At 25.7% G+C, this 19,740-nt stretch overlaps 1 protein-coding gene across 1 annotated transcript; it reads left to right on the top strand.

Annotated features, from left to right (window-relative positions):
• The first annotated feature begins 688 nt into the window (after positions 1-688).
• LOC145845799 (methyltransferase-like protein 25B) lies at positions 689-11,626 on the top strand. The gene is made up of 11 exons (XM_082952868.1): positions 689-823; positions 986-1,113; positions 4,540-4,637; positions 5,393-5,472; positions 7,522-7,566; positions 7,728-7,868; positions 8,124-8,335; positions 8,750-8,898; positions 10,480-10,609; positions 10,814-10,998; positions 11,377-11,626. Exons 1-11 carry the CDS (start codon positions 728-730, stop codon positions 11,454-11,456), a joined length of 1,344 nt encoding a protein of 447 aa, XP_082808994.1. The 5' UTR covers positions 689-727; the 3' UTR covers positions 11,457-11,626.
• The last annotated feature ends 8,114 nt before the right edge of the window (positions 11,627-19,740 follow it).

A 19,740-nucleotide genomic window follows, 5' to 3' on the forward strand; every position in this document is an offset into this window, starting at 1 on the left:
ACTATGTTTTTGCATACGTGTTTTTTTAAATTTTAAACTGCAAGGATTTATGAATTTTTTATATACCATTTTATACTCTTACACTTGAATTTTTGTAAAATAAAAAAGAAATGGTATAATAAATAATGCAATGCATGTTTAGCTTTTTCTCACATAAAATTTTTCATAGTGTTTTTACAAATAATAAAATAGTGTTTATTTTTATTTCTTATTATTCAAACAGCTATTGTTTAGTGTTAGAACCAAGAAATTTATGCAATACTGAAAAAAAAAGTTACATGTATTGAAATTATAATCACTTACAGGATTACCATACTTTTAGGCTACTCAAGCTATTCAGAATAACTCAGACCGTCAAGCTCAGGAAAGTATAAACTTTTTTGAAAAGTTCCAGCTGACTCAGGCTTGTTTAATGTAAATTAGGCTGACTTTTTGTCCTCAAAAAGTGGCAACCCTGTGTTTATTTGCAAACATAAACATTTAGCAGGATGGTTAGTTAAGCAGGAACATAAAGCTGCTGATAAAGTTTTTGTAAGTGTTTACATTCTTAAAGACGGATAATACCAACAATTTTTCAGGCATACTTTTGTAAAATGTTTTAATTGAATAATTCTTGCTTATGTCAAGCTATAAGTCTTGCAAACTTGCATAGTTTAGTTTAGAATTTACTAAAACATATTTTTATTATAGTTAAAACATTTAACACTTGATTAAAAATAAAGCTAAAATGAAGTTTTCTTTGGAATCAGAAAAAGAAATTATTGAAAAGTGTGTAAACTTTGTGGACAAATTTAAATTTCTCACTTGCGATTCACTTATCATTGTTAGTTATTAAATTTTTTAGTATTTTAAGAAAATCTTTTTTACAAGTTTTCCTTCAATAAAAAGTTGTAGTGTTTTGTTACATTTAATTTAAACATTAAAAGTGTAAAATAAATAGCAGTTTGATGTCCAAGATAACTGGTTAAAAGTAACGTTCATACAGGAGTTTTTCAATGAAAGTCTATGGAGTCGTTTACCAGCAAGTTGGAAAATGTCGCTAGACAACATCAATCCAAAGAAGCTTCACCAAATAATAGAAGATGAAGAAGAGTTAAATCTTGCAGATAAAGAGTAGGTTTTTTTAGACATTAGTTTACTTACCTTCAATTTATTTTGCATTATAATAAACTTTAATTGTTTAAAAAAATTGTTATGTTTTTATCATAAGTTTAGTTTTTTTACTAATTACTTTTTTAGTTTGTTTGTACTATGAAAATAATTAATTTAATTATTAATTGAAGTTATATTGTTTTCTAAACCAGGGTTTCCAAAAATTTTTTGCATAAGGCCCCCTTTGAAGAAATTAAAAGAGCTATGGCACTCTCTAATAAGATTTCTCAAAAAATAAATCTTAAACTGAATAAAAAACTTGATATTTAATCAAACTGTAGTTTAAAGAGAAAAGTAAATCTAATCAGAACTTTATGTCATTGTGCAAACAAAATTGGTTCCTCAGAGTTGCTACTAAGTGATATCAAACAGATCAAGTTACTTTTAAACAAAAGCAGTTACCTACAAGAGTTAGTAAAAAAAACAGTTCATTAACATTTGAAAAGTTTGGATAGAACAAAGACAGTGGGACCGGAAAAATGTGTAGTTACTTTAAAAATTCCATTCGTTAATATAAGCTCGGAAATTTTAGAAAAGATAATTAGACAATCAATAAGAAATACTTATTAGGCAGCAAACCCTAGAATTGTCTTCACCTCTAAGCCACTATTAACACAGGTCGGTAAGGATCCAATATCAAACTTAAATAAAAGTATGGTAATTTACCAATACTGCTGCTGTTATAAAACAAGCTATATAGGATTAACAACAAGACATCTAAGGAAAAGGATTGAAGAGCATGTACCAAAGAGTGTACATAATTTTTGCTTTTCAGATAAGAAAGATGATATACCGGTCAAGGTTTTAAATTCATCTAAACGTTCATCTATTACAGAATATTTAATTAATAACTCAACTTCTGCAAACAGTTATTATCTAAATAGATTTAAAATTATTAAAACGTGTAGTAATATTTTCTATTTTATTAAATTAGAAGCCATTTGTACTTTCTTAAGGAAACCTGTTTTATATAAGCAAAAAGATTTTTACTATACTGTTTTTTTTCTTTTCATAATACTATAAAAGTGTTGTTTTTATTCTATTTATTTTTAGTTTTACTGTAGATCAATTAAAGTGTAAACAAACTTTAATGATTTTAATTGTTACTAACTGCTTTTGTCTTTTATTAATCTCTTGATTACTTTATGATTACTTGATTATTTAGTTACTATGTATATAAGTTGTAAAATCTTATTACTTGTTAGCTTTGTACTTAACTGATGAGAATTGCTCAAAATATATATAGTTTTATTGAAATTGTGTGTTTTGTATATCTTATTGTATAATTACTGATCACTTATGTTCCAATATTTAAAAATATTAAGTATAATTTATTCATCAATTGTCAATTCAAGCTAACGCCGTTTCACCTAGAAGGTTCTTCAGAGCTTTTTCAAATTGACAATAAAATAAAATGAAGCACACAAATAAATAAAATGGGATTAGGTAATGAGAAAGTAATTAGTTGTTAATCAGTTAGTAATTACATGCTTGAGCAAATACAAGGGAAGTTAATTAATTAATTAATTGTAAAGATAAAACTAAGCAAAAACATTCTTCAATTAAAATAAATATAAATGAATACTTGTAAACAAATTGCTAGTAATACAAAATAATAAATAAATAAAACTTGAAACGTATAATTAACAAAAAATTAAAACAATAAATTATAGAAAAATAAATATCAAAATTAAAACTAAAAATAACACAAAAAATAGCTAGATCTGAAATGGGGGCATTTCGATGTTAGTTCTTTTCTTACATTAAGTGCTTTTTCTCTGTCCGCTTCAGCAATGGCCATTCTTTCTAGGTTGCAGATAGTGCAGTTTTCTGTTTTTTTGGGAACTAAGCAGTTAATTATAAACAATATTTGCCATTTGATTTTGGAGAATTCAATGTTGTTAGATGTAGTAAATTTGGTTAAATCCGTTGATTGTAATTTCTTAATAATGCTCTGCTTATTTTGTTGCCAACTTTTCTTAAATGAGTTTCCTGTGGAACCAATGTATTCCTTGTCTCTAACTTTTGCTTTACATGCTCCTTTTAAGAAACATTCACTGTTAAATGGACAATTCGTCTTATTTCTACAATTGCAAGTTCTAGTTGTTTTGTTTTCAACTTCTCAAATCTTTTCATTATGTGAATTTATAATATTTTTCATGTTGGGCAAACAGCTATACGAGATTTTGATTGTGTTCTTGTTGAAAATCTTATGAAGTTTGTTGTCTTTTGGAGAATGAAGGCGAACAAGGTCTAAGAATTATTAGTCCTATATTAGTTTTTAAAGAGTTACAAAACGTGGGGTTAAAATATGTTATTTTCCTTGATCTTTTGTTTTTCTTACTACTACAATTCAGTAATAAACAATGAACTTTACCGCAAGATCAACTGTTGATCTTGCGGTAAAGTTCATTGTTTATTATCGATGGCATAAAACATCTCAACTTTGTTGATGATGGCCGAAATAAATACTGGCTAATACAATTCAGGTCATGTTTATCATAGTCTTAGCTTGTTATGTCCACTTGAAGTTAGTGCTTTGTTATAATCTTTTTTAACGCTATCAAATACCTCTTTATTGCTTGAAAGTTTAATTAATCAATTATTAATATTGGACTTATGGCTTTTCTTATTGTTTTGGGGTGGTTAGACCCATTATTTATGTATTTTACATTGGAGTTTTCCTTTTTGTATGGTAAAATTATACTTAATAATTAAGCTCTGTATATAGAACATTGTACTTCATATAGTTTTTTAGTATATGTATACTTAGAAATATAAAGTAAATTTTTAAGTAAACAAAAAATGTTTATTTAAATTAATACAGTCATTGATCTTGAAATTTTACATTGTAATGTTAATGTTTAGTTCTATTACTACCACCAGTTTTATTACCTGATGATTTGTGTAAATTTTGTTTGGTTAGTATATTGTTTCATTTAGTAAGAGTAAATAGATATAGGATATTATAACCTTTTAATGATCTAAAAAACTCTGCTACTTTACTCTTTACAAACACTATTTGCACTATTCTAACTCTTGAACATTTAAAACTATAACAATAACTGTATACATGCATAATTTTAAACACTTTATTGTAAGGTAAGTAGACATAGGGTTTATGATAAGAACACAACTAATAAACCTCTAAAAAAGACATGTAAAATAAGAACAAGGAAAAAAATTAAAAATTAAATCAGTTAAACTTTCTAATTACGATTTTAATTATCTAAGGAGCTGCTAGGAGCCCTAGAGTGCTTTATGGGATGGTTATTTTAATAATAAATATTTAGCTATGTCAGGACATTTTTTGTTCAGGAGCTTTTATGAAAAAAAAAAACATGTTTGTAATTAGATTAACAACAAATTATTTATTTTGTATTTCAGATTTGGTTTTCCACAAGACTTCAAGGAGCTTCTAGTTGTTAGAAAGCATTTACTTTTACCGAAAAAATACAAAAACACAAACAATCAAAAGTTGTCAGGTAATATTTTTTGTTATCTTTTTTTTCTTATTTAACTTTTTATTTACTGTTCACTTAAGAGGTAGTTTAGTGATGATGAAGATTTTAAAGTATTCAAAGTAGACTTTAAGTTACCTGCTTACACAAGTTTACAGTAAAACGGTTTTACTATTAAAATATTATTAAAAACATTTACTGTAGTAGTAAAAAACACCTCTACATTTCCTTATAGCTTATAATATAAACAGGGTTGCTAAAAACTTTGGAGCCTGGAAAAACGTGAAATTTGACAATTTAGGCTAAAAAACCTGGAATTTGAGAAATTTTGAAAAATAAACTAGAAAAACTTTGAATTTTGAAAAAAAATCATGAGAAAAATATGAAGCTTTTAACAATTTTAACATGTTAAGTAGTAAAATTTCGATTTGACTCAAAAAACTTACCATATAGGTAAAAAACATTTTTCATCATCAAATTTTTCTATTATTAAAAAACACATATTAAGTAGCTTTAGAGTATCTTTTCAATGTTTTTATACTACTTAACACAGTTTTTTACATTAAACTTAACTTTAAAATAAAAAATGCCCGTAACTGTGTACTTTTAAAAACCTGGAGGAAATTAAGAAAACCCAGTAAAATTGCCAAAAACATTTGGTAACCCTGTATAAAGGACTTTAGTTGTTTTTAAAATATCAATTGTCAAGATTAAGATATATAATTAAAATATTCTTGTATATAAGCAAACTTAACAGTAAACTCTTGTTTTTATAACAGATAAAATGAAGTTAAAGCAATCAGCGTGTCACAAACATGTCGGACCCAAAAAAGAACATGAAATTTGTCATTTGGCCCCTGTAAGTATTTGCAAAGTAATACACTTCAGTTAAAATTTTATTAAAAGTATTAATTTGTTTTTTATTCGTAATTGGTTAAGTATATTTTTCCCAACACCTTTATTTACCAATATTAACTTTGGCTTTTGTACGAAAGCTTTAAGTACAAACTACAAGCCAGTTTTTATATAATTCAAAAATATCATTTAACTTTTGAGATATTCTATTTTTTGTAAAAAGTTTACGATACTAACGTATGGAACGCAAATTTTTTGGGGTCAATTTTCTCAGAAGTTTTAAAAATCACTAAAAATCTATCTTCTCCTTCATTTTTTAAGCTATCTTCTTCAAATTTTCAGGAAATGTTCTTTTTATTATAAGAAAAAAATAACATTACATATGAATTTTAATAATTAAAAAAAACCGGAATTTTATGACAAAAATTAAAAGAGAAAGTTTTTTTTTTTAAGTATTTTTACTTAGAATTATTTAAAGTCCAAAGTCGTTTTTTTTTTGTACATAGATAAGACAAATCTTGTTTAAATATGTTTGACTGTGAAAGTTTGAAGAAGATTGCTTGAAAAATGTAGAGGAGATAGATTTTAAATGAAATAGTCTCTTTTCGCTCTCTTAGTTTTCCCTTTCCATAGGAAACCTATTATGCGGCCCAACTTTGACCTGTCATATCTTAAAAAATAATTCGAATTTTTTAAAACGGCAAAAAGCAACTTAAAACTTAGTAAAAACTCTATAAAATAAGATCAATTTAAAAAAAAACACGGCTTACCCTTTATGGCCTTAATTTTTAGATAGTTCTGTTTTAGTTTTAACTGTAAATTATAAAGTGATTCTAAAAAATAATTAAATGTTGAACATTTTTACAAAATAAACTTTTAAAGGTTTTTTTCAACTATAAGTATGTAATTTTCGTTTTATCCGTTTTTATTATTTTGTCTTCTAATATACTGGTATAAACTGTAAACACCAGACATAAAAAACTTGTCACTGTACCATGTACTTTAGTAATAATATCTCTATAAATCCTACCAATTATTTTGAGGTAGTTAAATAACTAGCAAAAAATATTTTTTTTATTGAATTGTGTAAGTATTAAAACTATAGACAAATTCATAGTTAATTTGACAAAGTATAAAGTTTTCAAAGTTATTTTAACTAACAGGATTGCCGAAAAAACCTGAAATCCTGGAAAAACCTGGAATTTCGTACAAAAATCATTAAAATACCTATAGAAAGCGGGAATTTTTAAACAATTATTACATATTAAGTAATTTAATTTTGGTTTGACACAAAAAAATCTGTCATTTGGATATTTTTTGTTAATATTAAAGTTATTTTTAAATTAAAAAACACATTGAGTAGCACAAAAAGTAGCTTATCAATACCTATTCACTAGTGTTTTATTTATATAGACAGTTTTTTACCTTAAGCGTAATTTTATACCAAAAGTAGACCCAAAAACTTATACTTTTGAAAACAATATAAAAACATACATAACCAAAACAAAATATTTTTTTTAAGAAATATTTTGAAAAAATTTAACAATTTTAGGTCATTAAGTAATGTTTAAGTGTGGTGCTGTTTAAACAGAATGTACTAATTGTCATAAGAAATGTATTAAGTTTAAATAATTTCAATAAGTTTCCGACTTAATTTTAAATTATTTTGTATTTAAAAACTGAAGTTTTTTACCAGTTAAATACATAAAAAATAATCTTAAATTGAAAAATTATAAAGTTAGGAAGTAGCAAGAGGCTAAGTTATAAGCAATTATATATTTACTTTTTTAGTTCTACAAAAGTTGTTATATGTTTTTTAATCAATTTGTTTCTTGTGTTGTTTTCAAGTTGTTAAAACCTTAAATGTTTTTTTGCTTTATTCTAGGTTTCTAGATTGTTTTAAAACACATTTAAAACTTATCTTTTAATGTTTTGGTTTATTTATAGCCAGTACACCTTAAGAATGTTATATAAAAACAAATATTTTACAGACTGTTCGTAGCATTGTTTTGTGTTATAGTTGCATAAACTGATAACTTATAACTATTTTCAGATTATCGCCACAACCTACTCAGGCACTGACTGCAAAAAGATTTATGTAAGTTAAATGTGTGCTTTTTTTTTAATAAACCAATGCTTTGTGTGTTATTAGTAATTAAATATTTTGAATTCTCCATAGAGTTAAATTTACTGGATATATTTCTTTAAGTTATTTTTCGTTGTTTAGAACAAACATTCTAGATATAAAATTATATATAGGATTTTGGTTCAGGGCAAGGCCACCTGTCGAGGAGGCTGTCTGTTGTTTACAACCTGCCGGATGTCATGGGCGTCGAGAGAAACACCCAGTTCACTGAACGAGCCGAAAAATTCGATTTGGAAACTCAAAAAGCTTTAAAGGTTGCTTGCATAAACTTTTTATTGAACGTTTTTATTGATTATTAGTTATATAGATTCAGATATCTTCAACGTTTGAAATTATGAAAAAATAAGTAAGATAGTTTAATAAACTTTTATAAAAGTGTTTATAAGCTCAAGTTATTTTAACAGTTTTTCGTTAAACAAATTAGTATTTGTTTTTAAAGTTTGTAGTGTATAGATAATGGCACAAAATAGACTTAAAAGAATTAAAAAACTTTTTTTTTGTAAACCCAGGACCACAAGCTTTTCTTTCCCAAGCACGCCAACAAAAACGTGAACACCAAACTGAAAAGCGGCCAGATTGTCGATGAAGTCGGTTGCCATGACAACGGAGTGTTGCTAACTGGGCTGCACGCCTGCGGTGACCTCAGTTCCACAATGGTGAGAATTTTCTGTGAAGACCGGAGAATAAAATCACTCGTTTCCGTTGCTTGCTGCTACCACAGGTAGTTTTGTAAAAAAAAAACAGTTTAAAGTACAAAGAATTTTAGCTTATAATCTTTTGCCTAAAGTTTATATGTGTTATATATTTTTCTTGCTTGAAAGTATTTATATTTGTGGATCTAGCAACTAGAAATATTGCATTTTATTAAAATAAGTGAGTACTTAAAATTTAGTCTAAAAAATTAAATTCAATTTATAAAGTGTGGAATGTTATAACGATGTAAATAGTTTTTTTTTTCTTCGCAAACTTTAATTAATTTTTGCTGATCTTAGTTCATTATAATATTTACTCTTTGTTTTCGATCCATAAGGTTAAAAAAAAAGGTTTTGAATATAAAAAAACTTTAATCAAATAACTCAGTTGTATGTTTTCCTTTTAATTATTTTTTTCACATCAATTTATGCACAACATTCAGATTAACAATGCTGCCTGAAAGCACCGACATAAGAAGCGGGTATCCGATGAGCAACTTGGTGAGAAGCATGCCGAATCACGAGTTGGAATACAGCAGCTTGCGGATGGCTTGCCACTCAACAGAACTTTTTCTCAACGAACTCAAACAAGGTTGGTGATAGTTTGAGTTGTTGAGATACCTTACGGGTACGTAGGTATTAATACTACATTTTCTACTTGAAGTTGTATTCAGAGTTTTGGTTAGAGATACTTTGTTTTTTATCAAGTAGAATTAAGCAATCTCAAGTACTTCTTTTAGAACACAAACAGTTTTTCTCAAAGTCATTGAAATAAAAAATTTAAAAAGATTGATAGTTTTAATGAAAGAGCATTTCTTATTAATCTCATTCTAAATAATTATCGTTTAACAAAAGATTAACTCAAGTTTAATTTTAAAGTTATTTCGATATATTACTTTTATTAAAATATTTTCTTCTTTCTTCGCATGAAAATTTTATATTGAAGAAAAATATTTTAAAGTTCTTATTTAATTTCAAACTCTTTTAAAGTATCAGGTTCTGCTGTTATAACTAAATACAAATTTAAAAACTAAAATATAATTCAATAGAGCATATGATGTTCTCTAGGCAGACATACAGTTTTATATATCAAGTTCAGCTTTAAAACTTATATCATCTGTAAATTGTTCTTAGATTGCAAACTATATATTTCTTTCATTTAGCTATCTTGGCAGTTGTGCAAAATGATAAATTCCTATTGTATCATGTGTGTTTGTAGATCGCAATTAGTTGATGCATTTTTATATAGTTTTAGTAAATAATTATGTTTGTTTGAAAATAAATAAAGTCTCTTGACATACTGTGTAATTATTATTTATCTAATCAATGCTCGGAGTTTGTATATGGAGTGTTTTAATTAATTTTACTGTTTTAGTTAGTTTATTTCTAAAAATTTTTTTTTATATTAATTTTATTTCTAAAGTACTATATGAACTTTGAAATAATGTTTATTCGGTAATCTTTTTTAATACCATTTTTTCAGTTGTAAGTTTTGTTGTATATTATTCTACTTGAACAACTTGTATTGTATGTTTTTGTTTATTAATTTAAAATGTTATACATTTTATTGATGCTGTATAAAACTTAAATTTAAAAATGACATCTATATCATTTTTTATATTTCTACCTTTCAGTTTTTATTTTACTAGTTATTTAATTTATATGTCATTAAAAGTATTTTGTTTTTTTTTAATAATTTGTTTTTAATAGCTATATATTGTTTAAAGCTTAATAAAGTATTATTTTTAACTAATAACTATTTTGGGTTCAAGTATATTTTTTAAAGTATAACTATGAAGCTATTTTAAAATATTTTTCAAGTCATCACTCAAGCATAGTGCACAAAAATACACCTTTAAAAACCTTGCATTTTATATTTTTTTTAAGTGTTCTTAAAAATAGTTTAACTAAATTTTTTTCTGCAATATAATATACGATTTATTTTTATAAGGCCTCCGGCTTTATTGTGTATTATATTGTTTAATTAATATAGCGAAACAAATTAAAATTATTTGTGTATTTAAAATATATACTAACTCAGGTAGAAACACTTTATACAATAATAACTGGTAACGTTAACTATAACTCAATCAACTCTAAGATTTGTGTTATACCTTTTTATAAAAAGTCAGTTAATACGAATTAAACTGTTCACGTATGTGAAATCTAACAGGGGATGAAGGGAAATTACGTGTATACTGCTACAGAGCGGTGCTTCAACACATACTTAAAAGTCGGCATCCAGAAATAACCAGGCCTAATGTTGAAGGAATCAAAAATGCGCACAATATGGACTTCCAACAGTACGTTTATTAGTCTTGTTTTACTAAACAATTTTTCAACACTTAACTAAATTGTTTTTTTTTTATCTGACTTAAGTTGTAATTTTTGATATTGGTTAAAAAAAGTTGTTTATCATTTAAAAAATCTTCTTATTTTAATCATTATTTTCAACTCAAAAAAGTAGTTTTATACATACTGAACGTCTAACTAAAAATAAAATCTAGATATCTTGAAGCAGCAACAGTAAAATTGAAGCTTGCAAAGACACCAGAGTACAATTTAGAAGAAGTAGATGAAATGTTAGGAAAGTGGAGAAATGTAGTGACCTTCTTTGCGTTGGGAGTTATACTAGGACCTGTCATTGAATCACTCATATTGAGAGATAGGTGCCAGTATTTGGTGGAAAATGGTTAGTTTTTGAACAGTACATACTTAACTTTTTATTAAAGTTAATTTGATAATGTGTTTATTTATTTAATAAAACGTTATTAAAACATATTTAGAACATATCTAATACATACTTAATGGTAAGTTTTACTTGGAAAAAAACAAAAACATTTATATTTGTTGAAAGCAACAAAAGTATTTTACAATTGAAGTTTTAAGCACTGTGTCAAAATGAAGATGCTTTGTAACTAACTGATCTTTTTCTAATAACTTTTGCAAATTATTCTATTGTGGCAGATATCTTAATTTTAAGTAATTATTTTTTAAATACTTCAAATTATATGTAGTTTAAGTTAACTTACGTACAAAAATAATAATACCTATTTTGTAAAATTAACAGGGTTACAACCACAAATTAGTTCAATTTTCAACCCAGACTTATCTCCAAGAAGTTATGTGATTGTTTGTAGCAAAAATTAAATTAACAATGCGTTTTTAGATAATTTCTTTAGAAAATACTACTATTTATTGTTTTACACTTCAGCTATTTATTAAAATCCTTTGAGTTTTTTCGATTGTTTTTTTTTTAAGGTATAAAGAACTTTTATAATGTTTAACTTCAATTGATTTTTTGTACTTAGTTTATTGAACCTTACACCACGTTTTTTATTTTTAACTAAAATCGTAAAACACATCTTTTTTATAACTTTTAAAATTTTATCAATTTATTTTAGTAAAAAAATATTTTTACAACAGTGTTTTTTTAACTAGGAATTGTTAAATATTTTTTAATTACCATTTGCTTTTTGTATGTGTTTTGTCTTCAAAGTAAAAAGCAACATTTTTTTTACAAAAATAACTCTTAGAGTTACATAACAATGTTTATTGAAAGTTTAACATTTATATAACTTATATAAAAAAATAAAAAATAAAATACTATTTGTATTAAATCTCATTGCATTTAATTTAAAGGTTGGAAAGTAAAATTCTTAGGTCAGAAGTTTCAAACATTTACTAAATCTAAAACAATAAATGAAGAATGTTTGCTGCTATTTTCATACATAGATTTGTTTACCACATAAAACACTACTAAAAACATAGTCTGTGCATTCTGATACTTTTAAACTAATATCTCTACAATTCACTCTATTCCAAAAAGTATAAGATCATTGTTTGATAAGTCGTGAAATGTTCATGTGAAATATTAGACCAGCTTTTTAAAGTCGTGGACCGATTTCGCTAAAAAAGTTAGTCGCAGGCCGCATTTTTTCAATTAAAGTTCTTCAGCCGGTCGAAGTTATTTTAAGTAGTTGTAATGTTAAAATACTATTTTACACAAAAATTCGATAAAACAAGCCGTAATAAAGCACTTTAGATTAGTAGTTACGAGGTAAAAGTCTAATTGTAAACTTATAACAATTTTTTTATTAGTTTAGAAACATTTATTTTGGTGAAAAGTTTATTTTGATCAGAAAATATTTGTTTGGTCGGCAACATGACTCATAGTCAAATTTAAAAGAAAACTGAACTGAGAAGTGCTTGGATCTTTAAACATAGAACTATGACAGTTTTAAAAAAGACGAAACCTTTTTGTGAAGGTTAGTTGTAAATGTTATAAAGTTAAAATACAAAGTAGTTCCAAACTAATTAAAAATGAATTGGTAGAAATTTTCTTACAATTTTAACACGTTGTACAAAAGTATTTTAAGAAACTGCAAACTAACCTCTGTTAAAAAATCATACTAATTACACTACCTTTAACGAGCTTTGAAAATAGTAAAACATTTAGTTAATTGTTTTTTACGTATTTAAAAGTGTTAAAATGTTTCTAGATATAAGAGAAGGTTAGGTTTTACCATAAAACTTGCATGAAGAGGCTATGATACTTTTTCAACTAAAATCAGCTAATTAACGGACAGCACGATAGAGTATTTTTAGATTTATTAAAGCTTTATTTTCTGAGAGGTAACACAGTCTTTAAAAGTTAAATAAATCGTATTGTGTTTCCAATTTGTAGCATACAAAAAAATTCTTTTTAGCGTGAAAAGTTGTTTTATTTCTTTGGTATTTAAACTTTCACTGCTATTAATGTTAGTTTTTCAAAAAAACGATTAAGAAAACGTAAATAAATTTTCTGAGAAGTAATTAAGTCTTAACTAAATAAATCTTATTGTGTTTCAAATTTGTAGCATGTAAACAAAACCTTTTTTAGCGTGAAAAGTTGTTTTATTTTTTAATATACAAACTTTCAGTGTTATAATGTGAGTTTATTAAGAAAACGTATATTTTCTGTCGTAAATATTTTCCAAGTCCTGAAAAAGGCTAAAAACCTAAAGCTTACTTTTATACTTATTTAGTCTGTACTCAGAATAGTATTTTATTAGATTAATCCTAAAGGTTTGCAAAAAGTTATAAAAGTGCTTTTAGAATTGCTGCAATTTACCCTTGGTCAAAACAACATTTATACTTCATATTTAGTTATTATAGGCAGAACAAAAAAATAATAACTTTTTGGCACCAGTCATAAGAAAAAACAGAACAAGGTCATGATCAATTTGAGAAGATGGCTGTAGTTAAGCAGAAGGGTTTGCTGAAAAAAAAAGGCTAATAAAATCAAGACTAGCAGTACTGCCCGCAAAAACATGATGAAAAGAGAAACAATAAATTATCTACAATAGAAAGACACATGGATTCAACTAGTAGTTTAAGAACTATACAAACATTTAAAGTTCTGGTAGATGTTTTAAACTATAGAGGATAGACAAGCAGCTCTTCGTTTATTGTAGTATCAGTTAATGGAGGAGAAAGATTTATGTACAAAAATAAACTCTCACAATGGTTTCAAAAACAAAAAATATACTTTTTCTACGCTTTTTGTGTCACAATTTTTTACAACTTTATGTAAAAAAAATATTATTCAAGATATTGTTTAACAAGCTATTGACTTGGAGTACGAAAAAACTTCCGGTTATCGAGGCATACACCAAAAATGCAGTTTAATGTCATGTCCAGGATACTAACTAAATACTGCTATTTGTAGTTTGTAATCAGTAGTTTTGTTAGTTTGTAAAAAAATTCTTTCAAGTTTATCTATCTTAGAAAAACATACTTAAAACTATAGTTGGTTTTTAAAGCTAAGCTAATTTTAGTAACCAGATTTTTTTATTAATCAACATATAAATAAAAAATTCAAGATCTTTATCCTATTTTTATCAATATGTTTAAATGAAAACTGTTTTTATTTTTTTAGTAAAATCACAGGAGTCTCCTCATTCAAATCGCCCATGTAATCTCTTACATTCGACTTGATATCTTCAATTGTTTTGTGCAACTCTTCCTTGTACTTCAGATGATCGTAGTAGCCCAGCGAGGCGTCTTTAACTAAATTAAACAAGCTCAAGTTTTGTGAGTTTTCTTTTTCCACGTAATATCTCTTACCTAAAAGTATATCACACCTTATAATTACTACTTTACCAATTTGTAATATAGTGACAACTTTAATTTCTTAATGCATTGTTTTTAAATATCTTTGTCACAGTTTTTTTGTATGATTTTAAACCCATGTATGAATTTGTCACTCACCGTGATATAGATACAAAGGTTGTTCACGCTCAAGAGGTTCATGTTGATTGAGGTAGTATATTTTTCGAAGTACACCGCCAACTGTGTGCTTGAGTACTCTCGAATTGCTAGCTGTTGGACCGTGTAGTGCACTGTATATCGAATCATTGATGTTTGGTCTTTTCATCGCGTTTGAAAGACTACCGCGTAAACAGGTTTTCCAGATATATTAGGTGCTGGAGAAATTTATGTATATGTTTTGCTTTTAAACGGTTAACTCAGGGTTCGGCAAACTGCGGCCCGCGGGCCAAAGCGGCCCGCGAAGGGTAAATCTGCGGCCCGCGAGCATGTTATTTTTTTGAATGGAATGCGGCCCGCGAAAGAAAATTTTGCGGCCCGCGAGCATGTAAATGTGGCCCGCTAAGCAAAAATATATTTAAAGTTAATTTTTTTGATAAATTTAGTTTTGAGTTCCTGTATAACATTTTATAACAATTAAAAGATTTTAATGATTTAGCTTAAAAAATGTGAAAAAGACATGTTAGCATTCTACTAGGTTTTTTTATCAATTTAATAAGAACTTTTTTCTTACAACAGCAAATTATTTTCTGAAAAAAGAGTGTAAAAAGTGCTTTGAATTAGTAAGATAGTTATATAATATCTATTTAGTAAAAACTAAATGCAAATGTTTTCCGTTTTGTACAAAAGTAATGCACAGTAATAAAAAAACAGATTTCTATAACATATGTTTTATTTCTAAATGTTATATTCTAGTTTACACAAAAACATTTAAAATAACATAATAATAATAATAATGATAATTATAGTTATAATGATAATGATAATAGTAATAATAATAATAATAATAACAATAATGATAATAATAATAACAATAATAATAATAACAATAATAATAATAAGAAATAAGGTTAATTTTACTTTGGTTTTGAAATCTTTGATTTTTTATAAGTATTTTTTGCATTTTAAATTAATTCCTATGCACACCAATGAACAAAGATGCTCATATTTAAAACCACTTTTTATTTAATACTTAACCAGATAAAATTTAGTTTATGCATATTTTTCTAACATTATTGTTTCTACATGTAATATCTAAGTGTGTAAAGACGCATTTAAATTAATATATATGACATAAATTAAAAAAGTTTTTTTTAGGTATACATTTGGTTTTTCAAACTATGTTTTTTGCCAAAGTGAAATATTTTTTATGCGTTGCATACTGTTATAAACAGTTTATGTTTTTTGAAACTACCAGTTTAATACAAACTAGATAGAGAAATGGTAATTTATTAAGTTTCTACATTTTTTATCAAAATAGTTTAAATTCGATTAAATAAACAAATAGAAATTACCACACACTCAGACTATGACTGTTTGAAGATTTCAAATCTCAGGCCAACTTGGTCATTTTTCAGTTTTTGGCTTGAATTGCTTTTTGTATGGTAAAATGTCAGGCTAGTTTTGGTCACTCGGACTGACTTTTTTGCTTTAAAGAGTGGTAGATTAAATTTATGATGTATGTTTTGTTCAATGCACAGTATTGGTTTTTATTAATATATATTTTAAATTTTAAGTTATTCAGCTGATATAATTTGAATTATTATTTATACTAATTGTAAACATATAAGTGTGAACAATTAGTGTTACCAAAAAATCCCGGAAAAGCTTGGAATTTGACAATTTATACTTTAAAAATCTAAAAAAGCCTTGAATTTGAGAATTATGAAAAAAACTGGAAGTTAAAAAATAAAATTATATGTAAAGTAATGAAATTTCGATTTGACACAATAATCTACCATATAAATATTTTTTTTAAAACACATTTAAAGTATCTTAACAGTATCTTTTAAATTTTTCTATATTATTTAAGTCAGTTTTTTTTTCCTTTAACTTAATTATATACTAAAAATAGAAGCAAAAAGTTTTATTTTAAAAAACTTAATATTGGAGCATTGCACCTTTGCTTTTAACATTTCTTTACCTATTGTTGTACTTTGTATTGGAACTAAACCTAGAAATTCTTCTAAAATTTCAAAATTAGTAAAACCACCTGTAATAAAAATTCTAGAATTAGCAATATCTGTTGTATCAGTTCTCGCATCTTAATAGATTGATTTAAATCCTAATTTGGTTTATGCGGCTTTATAATCTTCAGACATTTCCTAAACACGACTTCTTGTTGGTATTGAAGAAATAAACAAAAATATTTTACTAACGCAAACACAAATTATTTAAATAAGTTTTCAACTGTCAACGGTATCTTTTTTTTTAATAATTACTTTTGCTACTTTATAACTTGCCTAAACAGTTTTTTCTAATCACTCAGTAGTTACTGAAAATAGTTATGTGCGTTGTTGAAACTGACTTAAGCGATTTGTTTTTTTTTGTTTCTCGCAATAAATCCAAACTATTATATTATAGTCCTTATAATTCGTCTTATAATTCCATTTGCTCTTTTTAAATTCAGTATTTTTATTGCAGATATAGAATTGCTACAATGCTCAAAAAAAAAAGGTTTTTCTAGTTCATTAATGGCTTAATAAATAATTATAGTTTTGTTAAAAATGTTTAAAAACATAATTGTCCATTAAAGCTGAATTACAACAATTTATTTAGTTATATAACTAACTCACTGTTAATAAACTTCGGTATTTCTTTATTTGTGAACTTTATTTTGAACAGGGTTGCCAAACAAACAGGCTAGTTTGAAATTTTTTTTTAATTCAGGCTAGGTTAAAGCTGTTTAAGAATTTTTTATAAAAAACTCAGGTGTATCTGAAACTTTTATTTCAAACATTATGAATAAATCTTCGAATTCTCAGAATAGTTTTTATGACTGTAGTGTAGTTTCCTAGTTGTAATTTTTTGTTTATTTACATATTGTGCTTTTTTATAATAATAATATTTTAGTTATGTATTTAAGCTTGATTAACAGAAAGTTTTTAGCTATTTTAACTTTTAGTAAACTTTTAATATAATTTAGACATTTTTCCTTTTAGAGTGGCAACCGTGTTAAGGCTAATTAATTACCACTAAGGTATTTTATTAAAGTATTCCAGCATTAATTAAGCTAAAAAAGTTGATTTAGCTTACCTACAGTATAAATATCTATAAAAATTAAGTTTAACTTATTAAGTATTTAAGAGAGTACATATTTTATTAAGACTTAAGTATATTAAACAATGCAAATTCTTTTACAATAAACATTTATGTATTAAATAGGCATTCTAAGTGTAGCTAAAAGTCATTTAAAGTAAATAAGTGAATAAAAGTAAAACTATCTCTGGTGTGACCAAAACTAAAACCAAAAGAATATTCAAGTATCACTAAAACTAAAACTGTGGCCCGCGAAGATTTTGAAAACTTGAAATTTGGCCCGCGAGCACCAACTACCTGCCGACCCCTGGGTTAACTTAAAAAGTAAAACATAATAAACGTAAAAATGTTTTGAATATTAAACACTATTTTATTTTTTTCAAGTTTTATTTTTTAAGTATTGTTAAAGTTTTTTGATCTTAAAAAATAAAGTCTGAATATTGGTAATAAAGTGTTTTTTTTAGTTACCAAAAAAAATTGTGCACCTTATAATTCTTATTACTATTGAAATAAATCTTTAATATTATATCTTTAGTTGTTTACTTATAGTTGTTTTATTATTTTTAACCGCCTACTAAAGTTTGTTCCAATGACATGTTTAAACACTTAATGATACTTTTACAACGAGCTCAAATTACCAACTATTAAAAATTACATATTCAAGCCATCAATTTTATCAAAATAGTATGTAACTAGTATTATAACTTTTTACAAAATAAATTTCTTTGTGCTTGCAGAAAGTGTTGAGATGGCTCAACTTAAATTTCGAATGCATCAGTTTCGTGCAGTCGTACTGCAAACTGATTGATTTTTCCCACTCAATAATGTTTAGCACGATCATGTGACCAGGTTTTTCTTCGATTGCCGCCAACATAACTTCAAATTTATCATCTCTTTCAAGTCGTTTCAGATTTTTGCCATCTAGAGAGGTAGATGCTCTTGCGCATGGAAGGTCTTGTAGCTGTAAGTGTTACTTATCTTTATCTACTACTTTAGAGGTTTGAGAAAATGATTTTTTAATCTTAAACTTATCTGAACTATAAATTTATTTTTAGAAGGAAAAATAAAGTTCTTAGAAGTAGCCTTGTTTGTGGAAAACTTACTTGTGACATAATAATCAAAAACTTTTATAAGTACTTTTTAAGATGAAATTTTTTAAGACAAAATCTCTTTTCTAATTTTGTGTTGCTCCTTATACTTTTTTATTAATCAGTAGATTTGTACGACTAAGAATTTTTTGTTTTGAAACCATAACTAATAAATGAACTATGTACAAATTAAGAAGATAATTTTTAAAGAAAATAAATTATTTGCTTATAACTTATAATTTTCTGCCAGGTTTTTTAAAATACAAGTTTTTTTGTCTGTTTTTAGTAGTATGAACTAAACTTAAGATATAACTAAAAGGTTACTTTATTTCTTTTTTTATATAATTAATAAATCTCTGAATACTACATAAAAATTTTATTGTACATGATAGTCCTTCTTTTTCAATTTTAATTTTATCATTTTACATGTAGTTATTGTAGAAAATTCCAAGTTTTTCCAAACATTTTTGTAAGCTAGTCAACTTGTAACTATATGTGCAGTAACTTTGTTAAAATAAGGTTTTGATTTTCAGCTATAACTGTTATTGAAAAGAAGTTTTTAGCCTGAGATAACCAGAATGTGTTGCAATCATGACATATTTATTTTGGTTGAAAACAAACATAACATAAAATAAAAATAGTTGATAGATATATATATACCAATTTAATTTTACATTGGAAATATAGAAGTTGTCGTTAAAAGTTTTTGTAAAAAAGTTTAAATAAAACATATTTAAAATTTTCCTGATGATTACGCTACCTCAACTTTTCAAAAAACTAATAAATATATTTGTTAATATTTTTATTTTTGAATAAGATTTATTTAGGCACTTACGAGGTCTTTGACCGAAACTTAGTTTGTAAAACAAATTCTTGAAAGAATAAGTTCATATTTGTTATTAAAACAATATGCTTTATCTTAAAATAGAAAATATTTTTGTTTGTTAAATGTAAGTTTTATTTATGTATTAATGTAAGTTTAGGTTTACACATTTCTA

Source organism: Thalia democratica, chromosome 1 (assembly GCF_965202585.1).
Source record: "Thalia democratica chromosome 1, ktThaDemo2.hap1.1, whole genome shotgun sequence".
Classification (NCBI taxonomy): domain Eukaryota; kingdom Metazoa; phylum Chordata; class Thaliacea; order Salpida; family Salpidae; genus Thalia; species Thalia democratica.